Here is a 17,163-nt window from a genome sequence, read left to right as displayed (position 1 = left end):
TTCAACTTCCGATCGCTCCGTACAGGCACTACGCGGGCAGCAGAAAGCCGACATGCGTTGTAGGCTACTGCGCAGCTCTCGCACTACACACTCCGCCATTGTTGACATTCAGGCGTCGGTCGGCATTGTGCTACAGCCACGTAAACATGGCTGCCATCATTGTTGCTCCCGCCAAGTGTAAATTGCGAAGTGTTATTCGTTTTCTACAGGCTGAAGGCCATGGTGCTGCAGAAATGCATCGGAGAATGAGTCGAGTGTATGGGGAAAACTTCATGAGTGATGGTGTTGTGCGTGAATGGTGTCGAAATCTTAAATATGGACGTAATGATGTGCATGATGAAAGGGGCCAAGGACGCAAATCTGTCGTTTCAGATGACCTGGTTCAACGAGTTGACAGAATGGTTAAAGAAAACCGCAGATTCACCATTACTGCTTTATCTATGGAATTTTCAGATGTTTCAAGGTCTGTTTTGTACTCTATTGTTACTGAACGGTTACACTACAAAAAATTTTGTGCACGTTGGGTCCCAAAAATGTTGACGGATGGCCACAAAACTCGACGAATGGCATCAGCTTTGGAGTTCCTTGAGCGTTATCAGGGTGAAGGAGACAACCTTTTGAAATCAATCGTCACTGGGGATGAAACCTGGATTCAACACGACACATCGGAAACAAAACGACAATCACAACGATGGATGCATTCAAATTCACCAAACGAAACAAAGAAATTCAAAAAAAACCTTCAACAACAGAAAGACCATGGCTACTGTGTTTTGGGATCAACAAGGTGTGTTGCTTGTGGAGTTTATGGAGCCCGGAACCACAATCACTGCAGCTGTTTATTGTGAAACTTTACAACGTTTGCGTAGAGCCATTCAGAACAAACAAAGAGGAAAGCTGACTGCTGGAGTTGTTCTGATCCATGACAATGCCCGTCCACAAACTGCTGGATCAACTCAACGGCTTCTCGAACAATTTGGATGGGACATTTTCGATCATGCGCCATATAGTCCAGACTTAGCACCCTGTGACTTTCATCTTTTTCCTGGACTGAAGACGCGGCGCTTGGTGGGAAGCGCTTTCAAACCAATGGCGACCGTCAAACGAACGTCAAGGACTACTTGAATTCATTGGCGGCAACTTTTTTTGAAGAGGGTATTGCAAAGCTTGTCCACAGATATGACAAATGCCTCAATCTCTTCGGTGATTATGTCGAAAAGTAACCGTAACTGTACTAATCTTTTGGTAATCAAATTATTGTTTTAGATGAACTTGTCTTTTATTTATAGCCTGTCAGAGGTTGAAAAAAAAAGGGCCCTCGTATTTGCATGGTGTTTATTTTTCAGAAATATCAGAAACGTATTGCGCCGTACCTTGAACTTGAGTTTATCCAGTTTTCCTGTAACCGCTGTCGTATAGTAGTATGGTTTCTTTGCCTTCTCACATCACCTCCCCCCACCTCCTTGTATGGGAACTGCCTCTTCTCCTCCCTCCTCTCTACAGTTCTGTCTACCTCCCCTCTGGATTGCATGTTGGTTAACAGGGAAACACTGCAGTTTCTGCAATGCTTTTGAGGAGGGGTCACCGATAATTACAGCTGTCAAGAGGCTAATGTGGCGATGCCCAGGGAGTTCCAGAAGGCAGTGTGCACATTGGGCGCCGTGGGTTCCAGACGAGTTTCTCGCATGGCCTTTCCTTTCTGACTCGCTCCTGTCATGTACGCACACGCTCTGAACTACCCCCGATGTGGTGTGCCAAACAGCAGCAGCAATGGGAAAGTTGAAGGATGAGGCAAGAAATTAAAGCTTCGCTTTAAAAGAAAGAAGGCGGGACCTGTGACGTATTTGTTCTGCGGCCCTCTGGCTCCAGTATGGGAGAACACAGGGAAGAAACTTCACTTGTGGAGGCTAGACGAAGCAAGTGGAAAGACTGTCTATGTTAGTGGTGACGCTTGCCTCCTGAAATCATGGGTTTGCGCCACTTCAAATATTTCTGTCTCTTCTATTAATGAACCAATTTGAAAACTGTTGCAGTAGAACACTCTTAAGAGAGCACGTTACAACTTCCAATGTATAACCAAAATTTGCTATGTGGCATGGTGAGGGGCCTCTTAAGGGTATGAAAAATGTGGCAAGGAATATACCATAGCATTCCGAGCAAGGGCCCTCCCCCCCCCTCCCCCTATAGTGAAATATAATCCAAGAAATTTTGCGGTGGGGGCCTTTAGTCAATTGCAGACCAAAATTCAAGGGCTGTTGGCCCCGAATCTGGCAGCTAGTAAGCTAGGCCTACACCATCTCCCAGCAATCGCAAGTGCGCCTGGCTTGCACGTTAGCGTCTGTCAGCGTCGGTAAAATAAAATGTATTGCAATTTAAGTGCAACGTTATTGTGTACACGTTGTACTGACGAACATAGGCGCCTCATTACGAGCTGCATGCGACTGTGTCCCAAGCACCACCGGTCTCCCGATTCAATGGCCCAGCGAGCTAGGCCTGCCGGCTCATGGTCATCGGCGGCCGTCATCGAAGCCAACATTGCGGACGTGGTTTCGCGGAAACACACCTACACTGCTCACATAGTCGCCTTTATGTTGGCATCTTGTTTACGAGAGAGCTGTGCAAACACGTTCGTTTTCATTTTTAAAATTTTTTTGTCAAGGTCATTCCAAGCGTTCATGCAGTGGCGCTGGTTCTGGGTTAAGCTATGCACCGCTTGCTCATTTGCACCCTGTGTCCCGAATCGTTGTATGCGTCAAGTCGGACTCAGACACGTCATATGAGGGGTCACACGAAAAATCACACCTTGTGTCTCGCGCTTAATTCGCGTGTGACACTTTGCACGTTTGACCAAAACGGCGGCTGATGAAGGCTATGGCTATGCAGATACCTGGCCATGGTGAACTGTCACCTCGGCAGAAGTGTGGCCAAACAATAACTTTCTTTCTCACTAAATTCTGTCATGTTATATAATTTAATATGCAATTTCATTAAAAAATGCAAAAAAAACTGTAGCCGAGCAGTCTGGTGAAAATGCATAAATCGGTGAACAGATTCACTTTCGAGTGAATCACTCTAAAGTGGAGGCATGGGTAGGGGCGCTTGCTTGGAATTTTACGATATGCTCAGCAAGCAATATGTGCTCAGGCTCTGCAATAAAGCCTTAGTTGAAAGTCAGCGCTTGTCCTGTCTCAACCTGTCCTTTGTTGTTACTGTGCTGTGTATTCTGTATAACGAAAACCTATTCCCTTCTCGTATGAGTTGATTCCTGCTCACGCCTTACAAGATGATCTCACAAGCACAAATTAAAGGATGCTCAGGGTGGCCACCGTGGGGCCCGCAAGTCACACAATTATTAATCTTGCGCACCGCTACCGCATTGCTCTCTTGCTGCTCGCAGGCTACCGATGTGTGGATGTGGCATGTGATGGCTTCATTGAATCCAAAATGCAATGCAAATTTGTTCTTCTAGATGAATAAATTGTGGATGTAAATGGGAAGAAATAAGACAAAGCTGAATTCGTTTCAATTTCTTGCAGCACCGTAAGAGGCTGTTTGTGGAACTACTGGGTTTCACAGAACCAAGCTTGGGAACCCCTGTTTAGAGGTAGTGAAGGGAAAGCTACCAGGACATGGAGCTTCTGCAGATTTGTTACTGCCCTAAGTACTCCGGCAGCATTCGAGAGCACTTTTTGATCCCTTGGAAGAGATACAGAATCACTGTAGCTTTTATGTGTCACGGTTTCACATGGGCCCAAAATGAGAGAGAGAACCAAGGAAAAATAAGTTGAAGTTATCACTCAGTAATGTATTTTGTTTTACTTTTCTGTTGTAATAAGATGCTCACATTTTCTTTTCCTGAGCCTAGGCTAATATGGATAACAATGCACTTTTTTTCAAGAGCCCTCATAATTGTGCACCCTTTGCTTCCGTATCTTTCCCTTCATTGTCACAGAAAGTTATCCACAAGTGTAGCTGCTCTTGAGCTCGCCCAGGTACCAAAGTTGTGATTCACTTAGCAGGAGCTTAATTAGCTATTAAGACCAACTACATATCTATTTGATTCTAGTATTATTGCCGTCTTCCGATTCCTACATCTGGCCCATGGCTTCCCTTTGCCTAGCTAGGTTCCTATCGGAAATACTGCGCATTGTGCACCTGTCTACCTAAGTTATTACCTACAGTCACCTTTGCTGCATTACACAGTGCCCTCTTTCCGCTCTTGGAACGCCATGCCGCACAGTGGACATACTTCGCCGCAATACATGTTTCAAAAGTAGGCTATGGTGTATCACTGCTGAGTATGAGGTTACGGGTTCAATTCCAGCCATATTATAATTGGGGTGAAATGGAGAAATGCTTGTGGTTTAAAAACACGCCATATTCGTGCAGCTATATAGTGCAACAATGCTGATACATTCCTCATTCGTACGTTTTTCTCAGGCATAACAGTGTATAGGCCTGGTCCCAGCAAAGGGCTCATAGGCACTGATGGATTAGAATCCCCATTGATTCATGGGCACTCCCACAACATTCCCAGAAATGCGTGACTTTGGCGTATAATTACAAGAACAATGTCAGGTTCGTCATCTGCAGTTATACAGCAATATGACGAACTTCAGTATAAAGAAATGTTCCATATAAAACTGTTAACTTTTTACAACTTATTGTCCATAAAACACCATGTATTTAGAACCTCAATATAACAAAGTGTGTTTCTGCATAATTTCAACCATAACGATATTTCTCTACCACCGCAAAAGAATAGCCAGACAATAAATGAAACTTCTGTGGACTTAGATGGCCGAGTGGTTGGGTTGAATTACAAGTGGCTGCTTGGGAACGTGCCTCTCAAATCACGTGTCATGCAGTCCAAGCGAACAGTGTCATGTTTCGTATTAAGTCCAAGTGCTATAAGATCCCATCACTCGTTGCCCGCTGTAAGCTATGGGGACGTGCAAAGGTGAGCCAAGAAGAATTGTGGCTTGATAAGTACCGTCCTCCCAGGAAGCGAGCTCAAATAAATGCAATCAAGCGCGCGCGAGTGTGAGGCAGGAAGGCAGGTGGTCACCCATCTCAGTTTCTAGTGCGACTGTGGCTTGGCATGGCTGTCAGCGCTGCTGAATTGCATACACAGTCCATGTGTTCACTTTTAGAGGTAATGTGCTGGATATGCAAAAAGTTGGTGTGCCAAGATGGTGCGATATCATGTGTGGTACTTAGTACTACAGGTTGCATAGTCTCAAGGTTCAGAGACACATTGAATCAAGAGGCAGGTGAAGTATTCGCTCCCTGCTGCTGGTGCTTTTCATGATACTAGCACCATATCATGGCGGGTGAGTCAACCTAAAGTTGCCGTTCCGTCCTGTGAAACAAACAAGTACTACGATTCTTTTTTACCCCGCACAAGTGTCGACTGGAACCACCTTTCTGCTTCCATCATTCACATTGCAGATACAGTTAAGCCTTGATGCAGCGAAGTAGGTAAAATCGGCAATTTTGCTTAGTTAAATCGAAAATTCTTTGTATTGAAATTCGACCCTTTTGCAGTTAAGTACAGTCACCGATCAATTTTTCGTACAAGGAAAGCGACCGCAGAATTTTCCAAATTATTGGGCAATCCAGACAAGCAAATTTGAATGAGAAAACAATTTATTTTGATGAATTTGGGAGTCGGCGATGAAATGATACAGTTTTGTGCCACGTCAGCATTATCCTCACATCAGCAGTACGAATTAAGCGAAGCCAGCCATGCTTCCGTGTGCACTTTGTCCCGCAGCTGATAGTGTCGGCCGCACTGGGACGGCGCCATCATGAAAAGCACCCACAGTGGGGTGCGAATGCGTCGTCTGCCTCTCTCTCAAACAAGTCACCCAAACTCAAGATTACACAAGCTCCAATACTAAACGCGTAGGAAGACAGTTAACATGATGCCACACCATCTCGGCAAGCCCACTCTTCGCACACGCGGCAGATTGCCTTTAAAGCCCGGTGCGCGGCTGTGTATGTACTCAGTCGTGCTTACAGCCATGCAAGGCCATGGCCAAGACGTGCGCCAGACACCAGAAATCGTGAAGCCGCAATTTATGTCCCCCCAAGGCCCTCTCGTGCACGCTTGATCGCGTTACCGCGAGCGAGCTCACCTCCCCCTCTTTCCCTTTGGTAGCGTGGGAAGGCAGTACTCCTGAAGCCACCATCTTCTCTCACCCTCGCACACTTTCACTCTCACCTAAAGTACACAGGGCACGATACAATCTTATCACACTTGGACTTTGTACAGAACATGATACGGCTCCACTCTTTGCGGTCGTTTTTGTCACGCCGCAGCCGCGTGCGATTTGAGAGGTGCGTTTGCAATCAGACGCTTGTAATTTAATCATTTGATGACCAGCGTCATAAGTTTCCATTTAATGTCTCGGCATTCCTTTGTGGTGGAAGTGAAATTTTGTTATATTGAAGTTCTAAATACATGGTGCTGTATGGACAAGAGGTTAGGAAAAGTTAAATACTTTGTTATAATCATGAATTTCGTTATATTTAAGTTCGTTATAGCAAGTTTAACTGTACATCTTCATTTAAAACAGCAGTCTACCATGCTATCACTTTACATTTTTTTCTTTTATATAATTGTCTACATGTTATTTTGCTTTGTTTCCACTCCTTTTTGTATCCCTTCTGGCCTTGAAAGTATGTGTAATAAATAAATAAATAAATACCATCCCCACACCGCAGGACAAGCCAAGCAAAGCCACATGTTGTCAAGGCTACATCAGCTACATTTGCTGTTTGTCATGCGAGTTTGATTTGTATTTGATTTGAGAATTAATTAATACTCAAAGTGGTTGAACATTCGTTTTTTTTTTTTTTCAATACCATATTTACTCGGTTCTAATGCGCCCTAAATTGTAACGTGCACCCATTTTCTGTGACCAAAAAAGAAAACAAAAAGAAACGCCCTCGATTGTAACGCGCACCTGTTTGCCGAGACCTGAAAAAGAAAGTACACTACCACACTGCACATTCTTTCATACAGAACTACAACTTTCTCTTATTTGGAAAAACAGATTTACTCCCAATGCACTAAAGTTGTGATATATAAAGAAAATTGCAGTTTTGCTCAAAAGGCAAAGCATCAATTGCGATAGCAAATTTGTAGACAGCTATATGAAAAGTAAAAGTAAGAATAGGAGTTTTATCGGCCGTATAAGATTTTAAACATTCACTTACTAACTAAATTAGCAAGCATGGTGCAAGCAATGTCAAGCAAACATGAACACATCTATCTCAAAGGCTGTGGAAACTCTTGGAACGCTGGAGTGAAAAAGTGCGGTAGCAGGGGCAAGCGAATTGACCTTTATGCGGCATCACGCTTCAACGTGAACTAAACGACGAGAACATAGCACAGTACGCCTTGATGCATAGGCTCCATTGCAGATCGCTTTTAAGATAGGGGCCGCCCAGCCGTGCCGTACGCAGTAGCTGCCGATGTAGAACGCCTTTCCTGTTTATGCCAATCCCGCACGCAAGTTTGAGGAACTCCGAACGTTCGTGATGCGGCCCAATTTCCATCCATCTCCACACACGTGGTCATTTTCCTTTTAGTTGTTGCATCATGCTGAACTCAGCATGTCTTCACAGTCGGCACTTCCATGCTGATAGAGCAAATACAGAAAACAGGAAGAAATTTGTTTCTATTTATTATTTAGCCGGTCTCACAATGTTCCAATCTCTGTAAAACTATGTGCAGTTCTTCAGTAAACACTTCTTTCTTTCAGTGAACATTGCATGCACCTTGTAACAAATGCTTCCCTTGTTTTATTACTGTCATTGGCTATGCTGCTCCAGATAATTCAAAGCAATTTATTACTTGCAAACTGCTCAGTTGTCCACAGGTGCAACTTTGAATGGCATTACATGCATGTGTTATTCTGCATAAACCTGATTTCATTTTTTGCCAAACGGACACTGCGGAAAGCTAGTATTACATGTTGATTTGCATATGCGACAATATTTGATTCGATATTCTATGATTATTTTCCTTGAATATTCGTATTCGATTTGGAAATTTTACTGTTCAGTCACTCCTAATTTATACGTTGTATAGTAATATGATCCCGAGCGACTTCTACAAGCAGTTTCAAGTGCCAGAACTCCACCATCTACGTCTGCAATGACGAGAGTGATAATTAAGTGAGGGAAGCACCGTACATTTACTGCTGCAAAGAAACCTGCAACCGTTCAGCTATTGCAGCTCAGTCACCTTCTGTTGTGTTGCCAGGGGATGAAGATTTGGTACACGTATTGACTGTACTTTAGTGTATGTATGGCAACAATGTGACAGTGGTAGAAATACGGACTACCCAGGTCACAGGGAAGTGTATGTGCACGCAGAGACACGTTGACAAACTTTGGTCATCCTATCGGGTGATCACTTTCGAAGCTACTTTAGCTTCGTAGTAATGGATGCATTGACGGGCAACAGTGATCCTGGCACTGTGATCATAAAGCATGCTTGGCACTGCACCAAGAATACCGTCATTTGTTGACACTGATGCATCTGGTGCTACATAGCTGTTCAAAATCTCGCGAAAGAAACGGTGTCCCCAAGAGTGATCATCCGAGAATACAACACATCTTTTTCGGCCACTCGTGGAATAAGTCGCTCATTTCCTGCTAATTCCGATATTCGGACTCCCTCAAGGGGGTTGAACGCAGGGAAACACGAGGGTGAAGGAAGGCACATCGAACGCACAGGTGTCCTCGTGTTCAGCACGCAACCATCTTCAGTCAAGATGCACCAACAAGCCCGTCCTTGTCCTCAGGCTCCTGTTAATTGTACCTTTTGGGCAGTCTGCACCACGTCTGAATTATCAGTTCCCGACTGTAAACTATCTCAGAGGCCAGGTCGTGCATGATGTCTTTTGTTTTCGATATTTAGCAGCACGTTCACATTAATTTTAACAGCATCTTTGAGTAAGACATTACCTGGGAGATATGGTTTTTTTTTTTTGCGCAGTCCTGTGAGAAACGTATTAGAAGGGTTACACTGTACTTACCTACCCTCACATGAGCACAGATGGCAAGGAAAACTTGTGCATTGATTCCAATAATCGGAAACATACACCAGAATTATCGGCATGCATTGTGTGGAGATTGACACGTGCTGTGTGTGAAATGCTGTCCTGCAGCCAACTTTGGCCCCACGCTGTGCCTTCTGTGTCTGACCATGGCCGGAGCGAACCGATGGCTCGTGCTGTTCCTGCTGGTCATCGGCAAGGTCACACTGGGTGCCTTCACGGCCGGCAATGCGGCTGCCGTGGTTGATTTGGCTCCAATGTACTCTGGTATGTGGCCACACTCGTTATGTTCAACTACCATATTTACTCACGTAATTTGCACCCTTGCGTAATTTGCGCACCCCTAAGTTATCTCCTTAGCTTTTGAAAAATAACTTTTACTCGCATATTTTGCGCTCCCTCTCCCTCGCCACAGCAGCTTGTCAGCGCGCACGCGTTGGGCGGGCTTGGGGAGGTTGGCACAGCCGCGATGTCGCACACTACCACCACGCTGGCACCACAGCTGTGACGTTTGAAGGCATGGAGCGGTGAAGGGTCGCTGGAGGCCAAGCATGGCAAAGTCGAAGCAAAGTCATACACAAGAAACAAGCTGCACGCGCTTCTTCTTTAGTTAGCACTATTTTCCACATTGGAGGATGGCGTAGCACTTTGCTGTGTAGACAAATCAGAAGCACCAATGGCACCAGTGTATCGTGGTGCATTCTTGCTGGTGCAATGGCTGCTTAAGAAGACATGCGATGTTGCCCACCACGTGCTTCAAAAAGCACGGCTTCGGCTTAGTGCAAGAAACGGCTTCAGCTGTGGATGCTGACACATCCCGTTCCCATCCAGTAGCACCATTTGAGCCAGCAAAGTGGCGGCGAATGTAACTAGGGCGATCGCGCTTGCTCCCATTCCAGCCCACCTGAAGCAGCAGGCTATGTGTGCATGGAGAAGGGAAACAATGACTTCTCAGAGTTGCATTCCTTGAGAAGCAACTCTGACTAAGCATGGTATATTTGTGCTTATCGTCACTCGCTGCCACTTTTGGTCAGCCTATTTTTCGGTTAAAATCGGTGGACATTTTGGTTGGAATCAAGTCGACGCAATAATTTGCACGCCATGACCTTTGTACTATATGCTATTTAGGACGTGCCTGTGCATTTTTTGTGTAATTTGTGCACCCCCTTTTTGAAGCCCCAAAATAAGGAAGAAAGGTGTACAAATTACTCCGGTAAGTGTGGTACATTGCATTTGTTTACTAGAGAATCTTGCGTGGTGCATACATGGTGTTTCAGCAAATTTACTCCAAGCTTTTAAAAATTTGGGTATGTACAGCTGTAAGAATGGAACCAATTTGGTATTGTTCCCTGTTCGTTTGAGCAACCCAAAGTACTTTTTTTACTTTGCGCTTAAGTCAGTAGTAAGAGTATTTATTAACCTGGTTTTCAAGTATTTACTTGAATACAATACCTTCAAAAGAGATGTAGAACTTAGCAAAAGATGTCGAATTGAATTTTTTCCATAACGTAGCTGCTATGGTTTTCATTTTTTCAGGATCCCATCATCTCATGGTTTCAGTGCTCTGCCACTTTCAACGTCTCCAACTTTTTTTCACGCAGCTACCCTTAATGGGATGATTACAACATTTGGACAGACCACAGGAGTGCTGGCTCCTTTGGTTGCTGGACTGCTGTCATCCTCTGCAGTAAGTCCATTGCTCGCTTAAACCATATGTTGCAGATTTTAAAAATTGTATAGCAGTGCTGTCTTGTAAGTTGGTTGTAGCACACTTGGCGTACTGATATCCTTGAAGAAAAGTATGCACAATCATGTCTCACTTGAGCAAAGCCATACTTGCTCCTGAAAAAAATTTTTTCCTATTTGGAATTGGTCGGCACAGGACAAGGGTAATTGGAGATCGCAGGGATTGGCCTTCGTCTTGCAGTGGACATAAAACAGGCTGATCATGATGATGATTATGAAGATGATGAATGCACTTTCTCTATAGGGAGTTGGTCAGGACTGCACTAATTCTTCGTAAAACCTGGGACGTCATGAAATTGGGGGATGCTTAACTACTGGTTTTCCGCTCGAATAGTTTTGATAGTACTGTAGTTGCATACATGGTATATTTCAGCGTCTCAAGTCGAGGAGTTGGCCAGTGTTTTTGGTTGCAGATTTATTGTATTCATGACCTGCTAGTGCACAAGATGGGTAACATTTCATTTCATTGTTTCAAAATACTTGGTGTTTTGAAATTTCTAGTATTGAATTAATGTAATACAGTGTTATGGTAATATATTATAGCTTACGATAGTACAGTTAAACCTCAGTATAATGAAGGCGGTAGAATCGGCAATTTGCTTCATTATATCAAAATTTCGCTGTATAGAAATTCGACCTTTTATGCAAATAAGTACACTGTCTGATCAATTTTTCTTAGACAAAAAGGGGCCACAGAATTTTACAAATTATCGGGCAATCAAAAATAACAAAGTTCAATGAGAAAACAATTCATTCTGATGATTTTGCGAGTTGGCGATGAATGATACGGTTTCATTCCACGTCCGTGGACTGTACCTTCACATCGAAGGTGCAAATTAAGCGAAGCCAGCCACACTTTCACGGGCTCTCCGCCCTCCCGGCTGGTAGTGTCACCCGGACTGGGACGACGCTATCAGGAAAAGCGCCAGCAGCAAGGAGCGAATACTTCATCTGCCTCTCGCTCCAATGGGTCACCGAAACTCCATATTACGCAAGCTCCAATACTAAACACACAGAATGATGGCTTACGTGGTTGCACACCATCTTGGCATTCCCACTCTTTTCACATGCGGCAGATAACCTTTAAAGCAGAGTGCGCAGCTGCATATGCGCTCAGTCATGCGCGGCCATGGCAAAACACGCGCCAACTTACCCTTCACTCCACCCCCGCTCTGCTCCCTCGCGCGTGCTTGATCACGTTACCACCAGTTCGCTCCCCTCCCTCTCTTTCTCTTTGCTCGCGTGGGAAGGCGTTGCTCGTGAAGCCACGATCTTTCTTGTCTCACCCTCGCGAACTTTCACTCGCATCTAAAGCACATGGTGCACGGAGCACAGTAGAATCTTATCGCACTTGGACTTTATACAGAGCATGATGCGGCTTCACTTCAGCGGTCGCTCTTGTTGCGTGGTGCATGATTTGAAAGGTGCATTTGCAAGCAGCTGTTTGTAATTCAATCATTTGATGATCTGCATGTGCGGAAGTTTCCATTTATTGTCTCGGCATTCCTTTACGGTGGCAGTGAAATTTCATTATATTGAAATCGCATATAAACGCACTTTGTTATATTGAGGTTCTAAATACATAATGTTCTATAGACGAGGGGTTACGAAAAGTTCAATAGTTCGTTATATTGAGAACTTTACTATATTGAAGTTCATTAAACAGTCAAACCTCGCTAATACGTAGTTGGCCAGGAACGACATTAGGTACGCACTAAGCAATCTATGAACTGTCAATGCCAGTTTAGAAGCTACTTACCCGCCGGAAAGGAACTGCGTCATGATGCTCTCAAGCACACACACTCAGACAGGCTTTATTTGTGGGTAGGCAGCAAAAAATCGGCGACCTTCACTTGCTGCGTGGCGGCCTTGATGCGACGTCTTCGAACTCGGTAAGACTGCAAGCGAGTTCCCCCACCCAGTCTCAGTGGGGGCTGGTTGGGGGAATCTTTGTGACTACGTTTAAACAGCAATTACACATTAATCAGATATATATTAATCATGTTTGACTGTATTGAGGTTTGACTGTATTAAAATCGTACTGAAGTACTCAGTGTGTCTTTCAGCTGTTGACCTGAAAAACTCAATATGAGGTGGTTTGCAATAACAAGATTTTATTGTAATGAGCAGTAAATCTAACAATGCATTTATTTCTCTTTTTTTTCAGAAAGGCGACAAGGTGACACAGTGGATGCACATCTTCTACCTTGCAGCCGCCGTAAGCTTTGCTGGCGGTGTTGTGTTTGCCATCTTCGGCTCAGCCGAGCGACAGCCTTGGGCCGACCCCGGCAGCATGGCCACCACCAAGGAACAACAATCAGTCCCGCCGTCGAACTCTGCTGACCTGGTGGCATCTGCAGAAGATGGTGTCAATATCGCAGCCAGCACAGCACTTCTTGGTACACCAGCATCACCAGACACAGCAGAGATGTCACCCACCAAGAAGCTTTGACACTAGTGAGGTTTTTGGAGACTGCTTCCTTGGTGTAGTTGGCATTGCTCTGAGACTGCTTAGCTTTGGTTTGACGGCAGCAGAAGTGATTGACGCTGAAGAACACAATGTACAGATGTGTGAAGAACAACTTCCATTTGCGCTTGTAACGCAAATGGATACGAAGCGATTGACTAACGTCGGTTAAGTCTAATGGTGCATTCGACTGATCAGTTTTGACCACCCTGAGCATTCCGGGGATGAGATTTACATTCGGCTGATCGAAACTGAGCATTCAAAACACATTTGTGTGGTTCATCCATTGTGCCACACTCTGGTTCAGAGCAGTTACATGCATTCTCACCTTCAAGCTGGTATTGCAACTGGAATTCGACAGAATTCCAACCACTTAGCTCCTCTGATTCCTGTGCGAACAGCTGAATGTTTGGCCCGGACAGACTTTCTGTGGCTCCCATCTTGAGAGATCTCTGTAACACCGAGCTCGGTAAGAACCAGTCAAATGCACTGCAAGGAAGACAAGCACAGCGCTCTGGGCACAGCCTTTCTGTCACATTGTGTTTTCGTGTGCCGTTCTTGGCCAGCTCTGAATAACCAACTCGCTGAGGCTTTGAGTTTGTATAGTAGAAAGTGAGCGCAGGTGTCACTAAGTGCCTTGTCTTTCCAAACTCCTGCACATGCCAAGCTACTGCGAGTTTACAATCATTGTATACATATGCTTAGAGGTGTCGCACGTTGCTGCCATCTTTAGTCTGGCTGCCAAAAGGAAAGGCTTGATGTCGTGCAAGGTGTGGAGTAGGCTTGAAATGGGAAAAATTCCGGGGCGAAAATTGTGGACTTCTGGAGCTGTCATACTTTTGTACTGACTAGTCATTAATATATACAGCTAAAGCTGAACTTTGTGCTGGTTGGTGACACAATACTGGAGTGCTTGAAAGCAGTTTGTGAAGGGCTTGGAAATCTGAAAGGAGCACACTGCAAGTTTTGTGGATCCTGGGTCTTTTTAACAGGCGTCACTTGCAGTGGCCCAGGAAAGCAGTCCAGGGCACGTGTCTTGTATTCTATTTTTTTTTTCTCATTTTCCTTTTCTCGTCATACGCTGCAGTGACTGGCATCAGCCAGCCATGACAGCAGAGCAGTAGCATCCAGGCCAATGATAAAGAGAAAAAAAATTTTAAAAATGGATTGCGAAAATGCTAAAAAATGTCTCCACAGGTACATTGATTGAATACAATATATCTGCAGCTACTGAAGAATGGGTGAAGTGACCTTGTTGCGTAAAAAAGTTTACTTGGTTATTTGCTTAAATATGATAGATCAAAGCCCACCTGTTGCCAGGGGGCCATACATCGTGACTACTTTTTTCTCGTTCTATAGGGCTGGTGGTGATGTCAAAAGCGCAAAATCAATATCGAGCAGTTTTACATCAGCATATTGACGTGGGTCCTTCCACAATTCACAAGCATTCTAAAAGACGATTCTTTGGCACTGCTTTGCAGGGATCAGTCTATATAGGCATGCTAATTTTACAGTGGTAGCTGTTGCAAGTTCTTTCAGCTGTCGATAGGTTTACACATCCATCCATAAGCCACTAAGCTAGCTACGTTATACAACCTAGGTACAGCTGATGCTGGACATACCAAACCTATACATATCAAATTATTGTCTATTGGGGGTGAGGAGTTACGGAGTCGCCATCTGTCGGAAGCGCCGCCCTTGCGTAGTATGAGGGATCACGTAGCACGCTCCTCATAGGTTTCGCTTACGGCGCTCAATAAAAACACCATGCGTCAGCCCTCCTGGATATTTATGTAGGTACTCTCAAAATGAGGGAAGTTTTTGACTGTTGATATAATAATCTTGGGCAAACTGAAAGCACAGAATTGTTTACAGACGCTATCTCTTTACCAAATACATACAGTGAACGCCACTGCGCGCGGTCGCCGCGATGGAGTCTCCCGAACCGGCTTCTTGCGTGAAAGGTACGCAAACCCTGAGAGTAAACTATGTGAAATATGTTCTACTAGTGGGCTGTCTGTATAACCAAATGGGGCATAACAGAATGAAGCCGCAATGCAGCGGTCGCACGGGTTCACAGCGGCCGACTCCGCGTCTGCATGCATGTCCGCACACAATGTTTTGCTTTCGCTGTGAGCGCGTTTTCGCACCGTGCCGTGAGCTTTAGGCCTTAGCATATGAGCATTTGACAGTACACTAGTAGAACCATTGTTGTGTGGACACTGTCAGAACTGTTAAAAAATAATTTAATTATAGAAACTTCGACGCCTACGGCCACTGTGATGTGCAGTCGCGACAATTCAATCTTTTTTGTCTTCTAAATTCTTGGTAATTTAAATATTATTTTTCAAGTTGAGTCGCACTGTATGTTTATCGGTCTTAGCGTGTGATTTCCCTCTGCTTCTTTTTTGTAATCCAGTGCATTAATTCATAACACAAACATGACCATATATGCTGGGCCTTTTTTTTAATGTGCGTCTTACCGCTCCCTTTCCGTTCCAGTGAACTTGCCAGTATCTAGCATCGACAAGTTCACGGACCAAACCGTCATGACGTTAGCCGGGCAGCAGGCATGGGCGAGCGTCTGAGTGCGTGTTTTCTGCCACTCATCGAACACCGCGCATGCAGTCCCGGCGCCGTAGCAGAAATGTTCCTTGCATCTGTGCTTGCTGCATACCCGAGTTGTAGCCGATGGCTGTCTGCCGGTTCTAAGTTTTGCCAGCCAAGCTTCACGCAGCACCTTGCCTCATGGCTACGTGTGAATAAGTCTGACAGCAGGCTCCATTGCGTACGTCCGGCGCTGCGGAACCAAGCAGTAGCCTACCATGCTGCACACCTCCAAAGGCAGCCACTACCTATTATAGTACTTTCAAATGCTATCAAGCAGACATCTAAGGCGGTAAAGCCTCACCACTTAATCAGAACCGCGGCACAGGTGTTAAACTATGGTTTTCAGCTCGCTTCGGCACTTCCGAAGCAGCCGACGCAGCCGCTGTGTCACATGATCCCTCATGCCACGTCACGCCGTTGGTGGCGCCAGCTTTTCCAGTGGTGGAGCTCGCCTCCTATACCTGCCCTTACCTGGTGCAGTGCCGTTGCGGTGACTCGAAAGACAGTTATAGCGTTTCGTCCCCTTACTTCTACTTCCCACCCCAACCTTGTGCGGTCACATTGAAGCTTGTCTGTGAGTGAATGAGTGTGTGGCCTTTACTCAATACCCCTGTTCTACAGCCACTTCCTCATCCCCACCTCAGAAGAAACATTAAAAAAATCTCCTCCCCTCCTCTCCGCGGCGGTGACTCACTATAAGATGGCGTGATGACGCATCGCCAGAGCGCTGGCTCGATAGCGGCAGATCATGGTGCGTGCTGCCCAATCCGAAACGCAGAACCACCTCCATCTTGAACTGCGTGCTCTGTATGCAGTTACCTGTGGTTGAAATAAGGCAGCAGGTGCACTCAAACATCGCTCTCAGAGATAGTTTCACTTTCATAAGGCTCAGCCCGTCCTAGCATCGAACCTCTCAAAATATATGGCCGACAGCGCTCTTGGCACTGTGCCAGAAACACTTATTTGGGATGCATTGTGTGCAGAGTTCCGCGAAGGTTCGCGAAAGTGAAACTAGGATGCCTCCGAAAGTGATTCCGAGAGTACCACACCAGAAAATCTCTCTCCTCCTCGGACGATGATGATGAAGGAAGAGAACTTGGTTCCGAATTGTGATTCCTTGAATGAAGGTACCATTCCTTTTTCCATTCATCTTGCGCTACATTCTCAATTTAATTTGTTTATTTTGCGTGACTGGAAAGTCTACCCTCACGTTACAATTGCAGTCGCATTACTTTCGAGTAAATATGGCATTTGGCAGACGCTATC

The 17,163-nt window shown here is 45.1% G+C and overlaps 1 protein-coding gene across 4 annotated transcripts in view; it reads left to right on the top strand.

Annotated features, from left to right (window-relative positions):
* LOC135905319 (sodium-dependent phosphate transport protein 3-like) overlaps positions 1–16,146 on the top strand; it is a 73,883-nt gene extending 57,737 nt beyond the window's left edge. For 2 of the 4 annotated variants that reach the window (XM_070536104.1, XM_065436349.2), the window contains 3 exons: positions 9,186–9,341; positions 10,676–10,761; positions 12,988–16,146. In XM_070536104.1, coding sequence (XP_070392205.1) covers positions 9,186–9,341; positions 10,676–10,761; positions 12,988–13,272 — 527 coding nt within the window. In that variant the 3' untranslated portion in view covers positions 13,273–16,146. Of the gene's footprint in view, positions 1–9,185; positions 9,342–10,675; positions 10,762–12,987 lie in introns of those variants that run through there. The other 2 variants (XM_070536105.1, XR_011512931.1) reach the window with 2 other exon arrangements.
* Positions 16,147–17,163: the final 1,017 nt, after the last annotated feature.

This window comes from Dermacentor albipictus, chromosome 3 (assembly GCF_038994185.2).
Source record: "Dermacentor albipictus isolate Rhodes 1998 colony chromosome 3, USDA_Dalb.pri_finalv2, whole genome shotgun sequence".
NCBI lineage: Eukaryota > Metazoa > Arthropoda > Arachnida > Ixodida > Ixodidae > Dermacentor > Dermacentor albipictus.
This window is presented reverse-complemented; position numbering and strand designations above follow the sequence as displayed.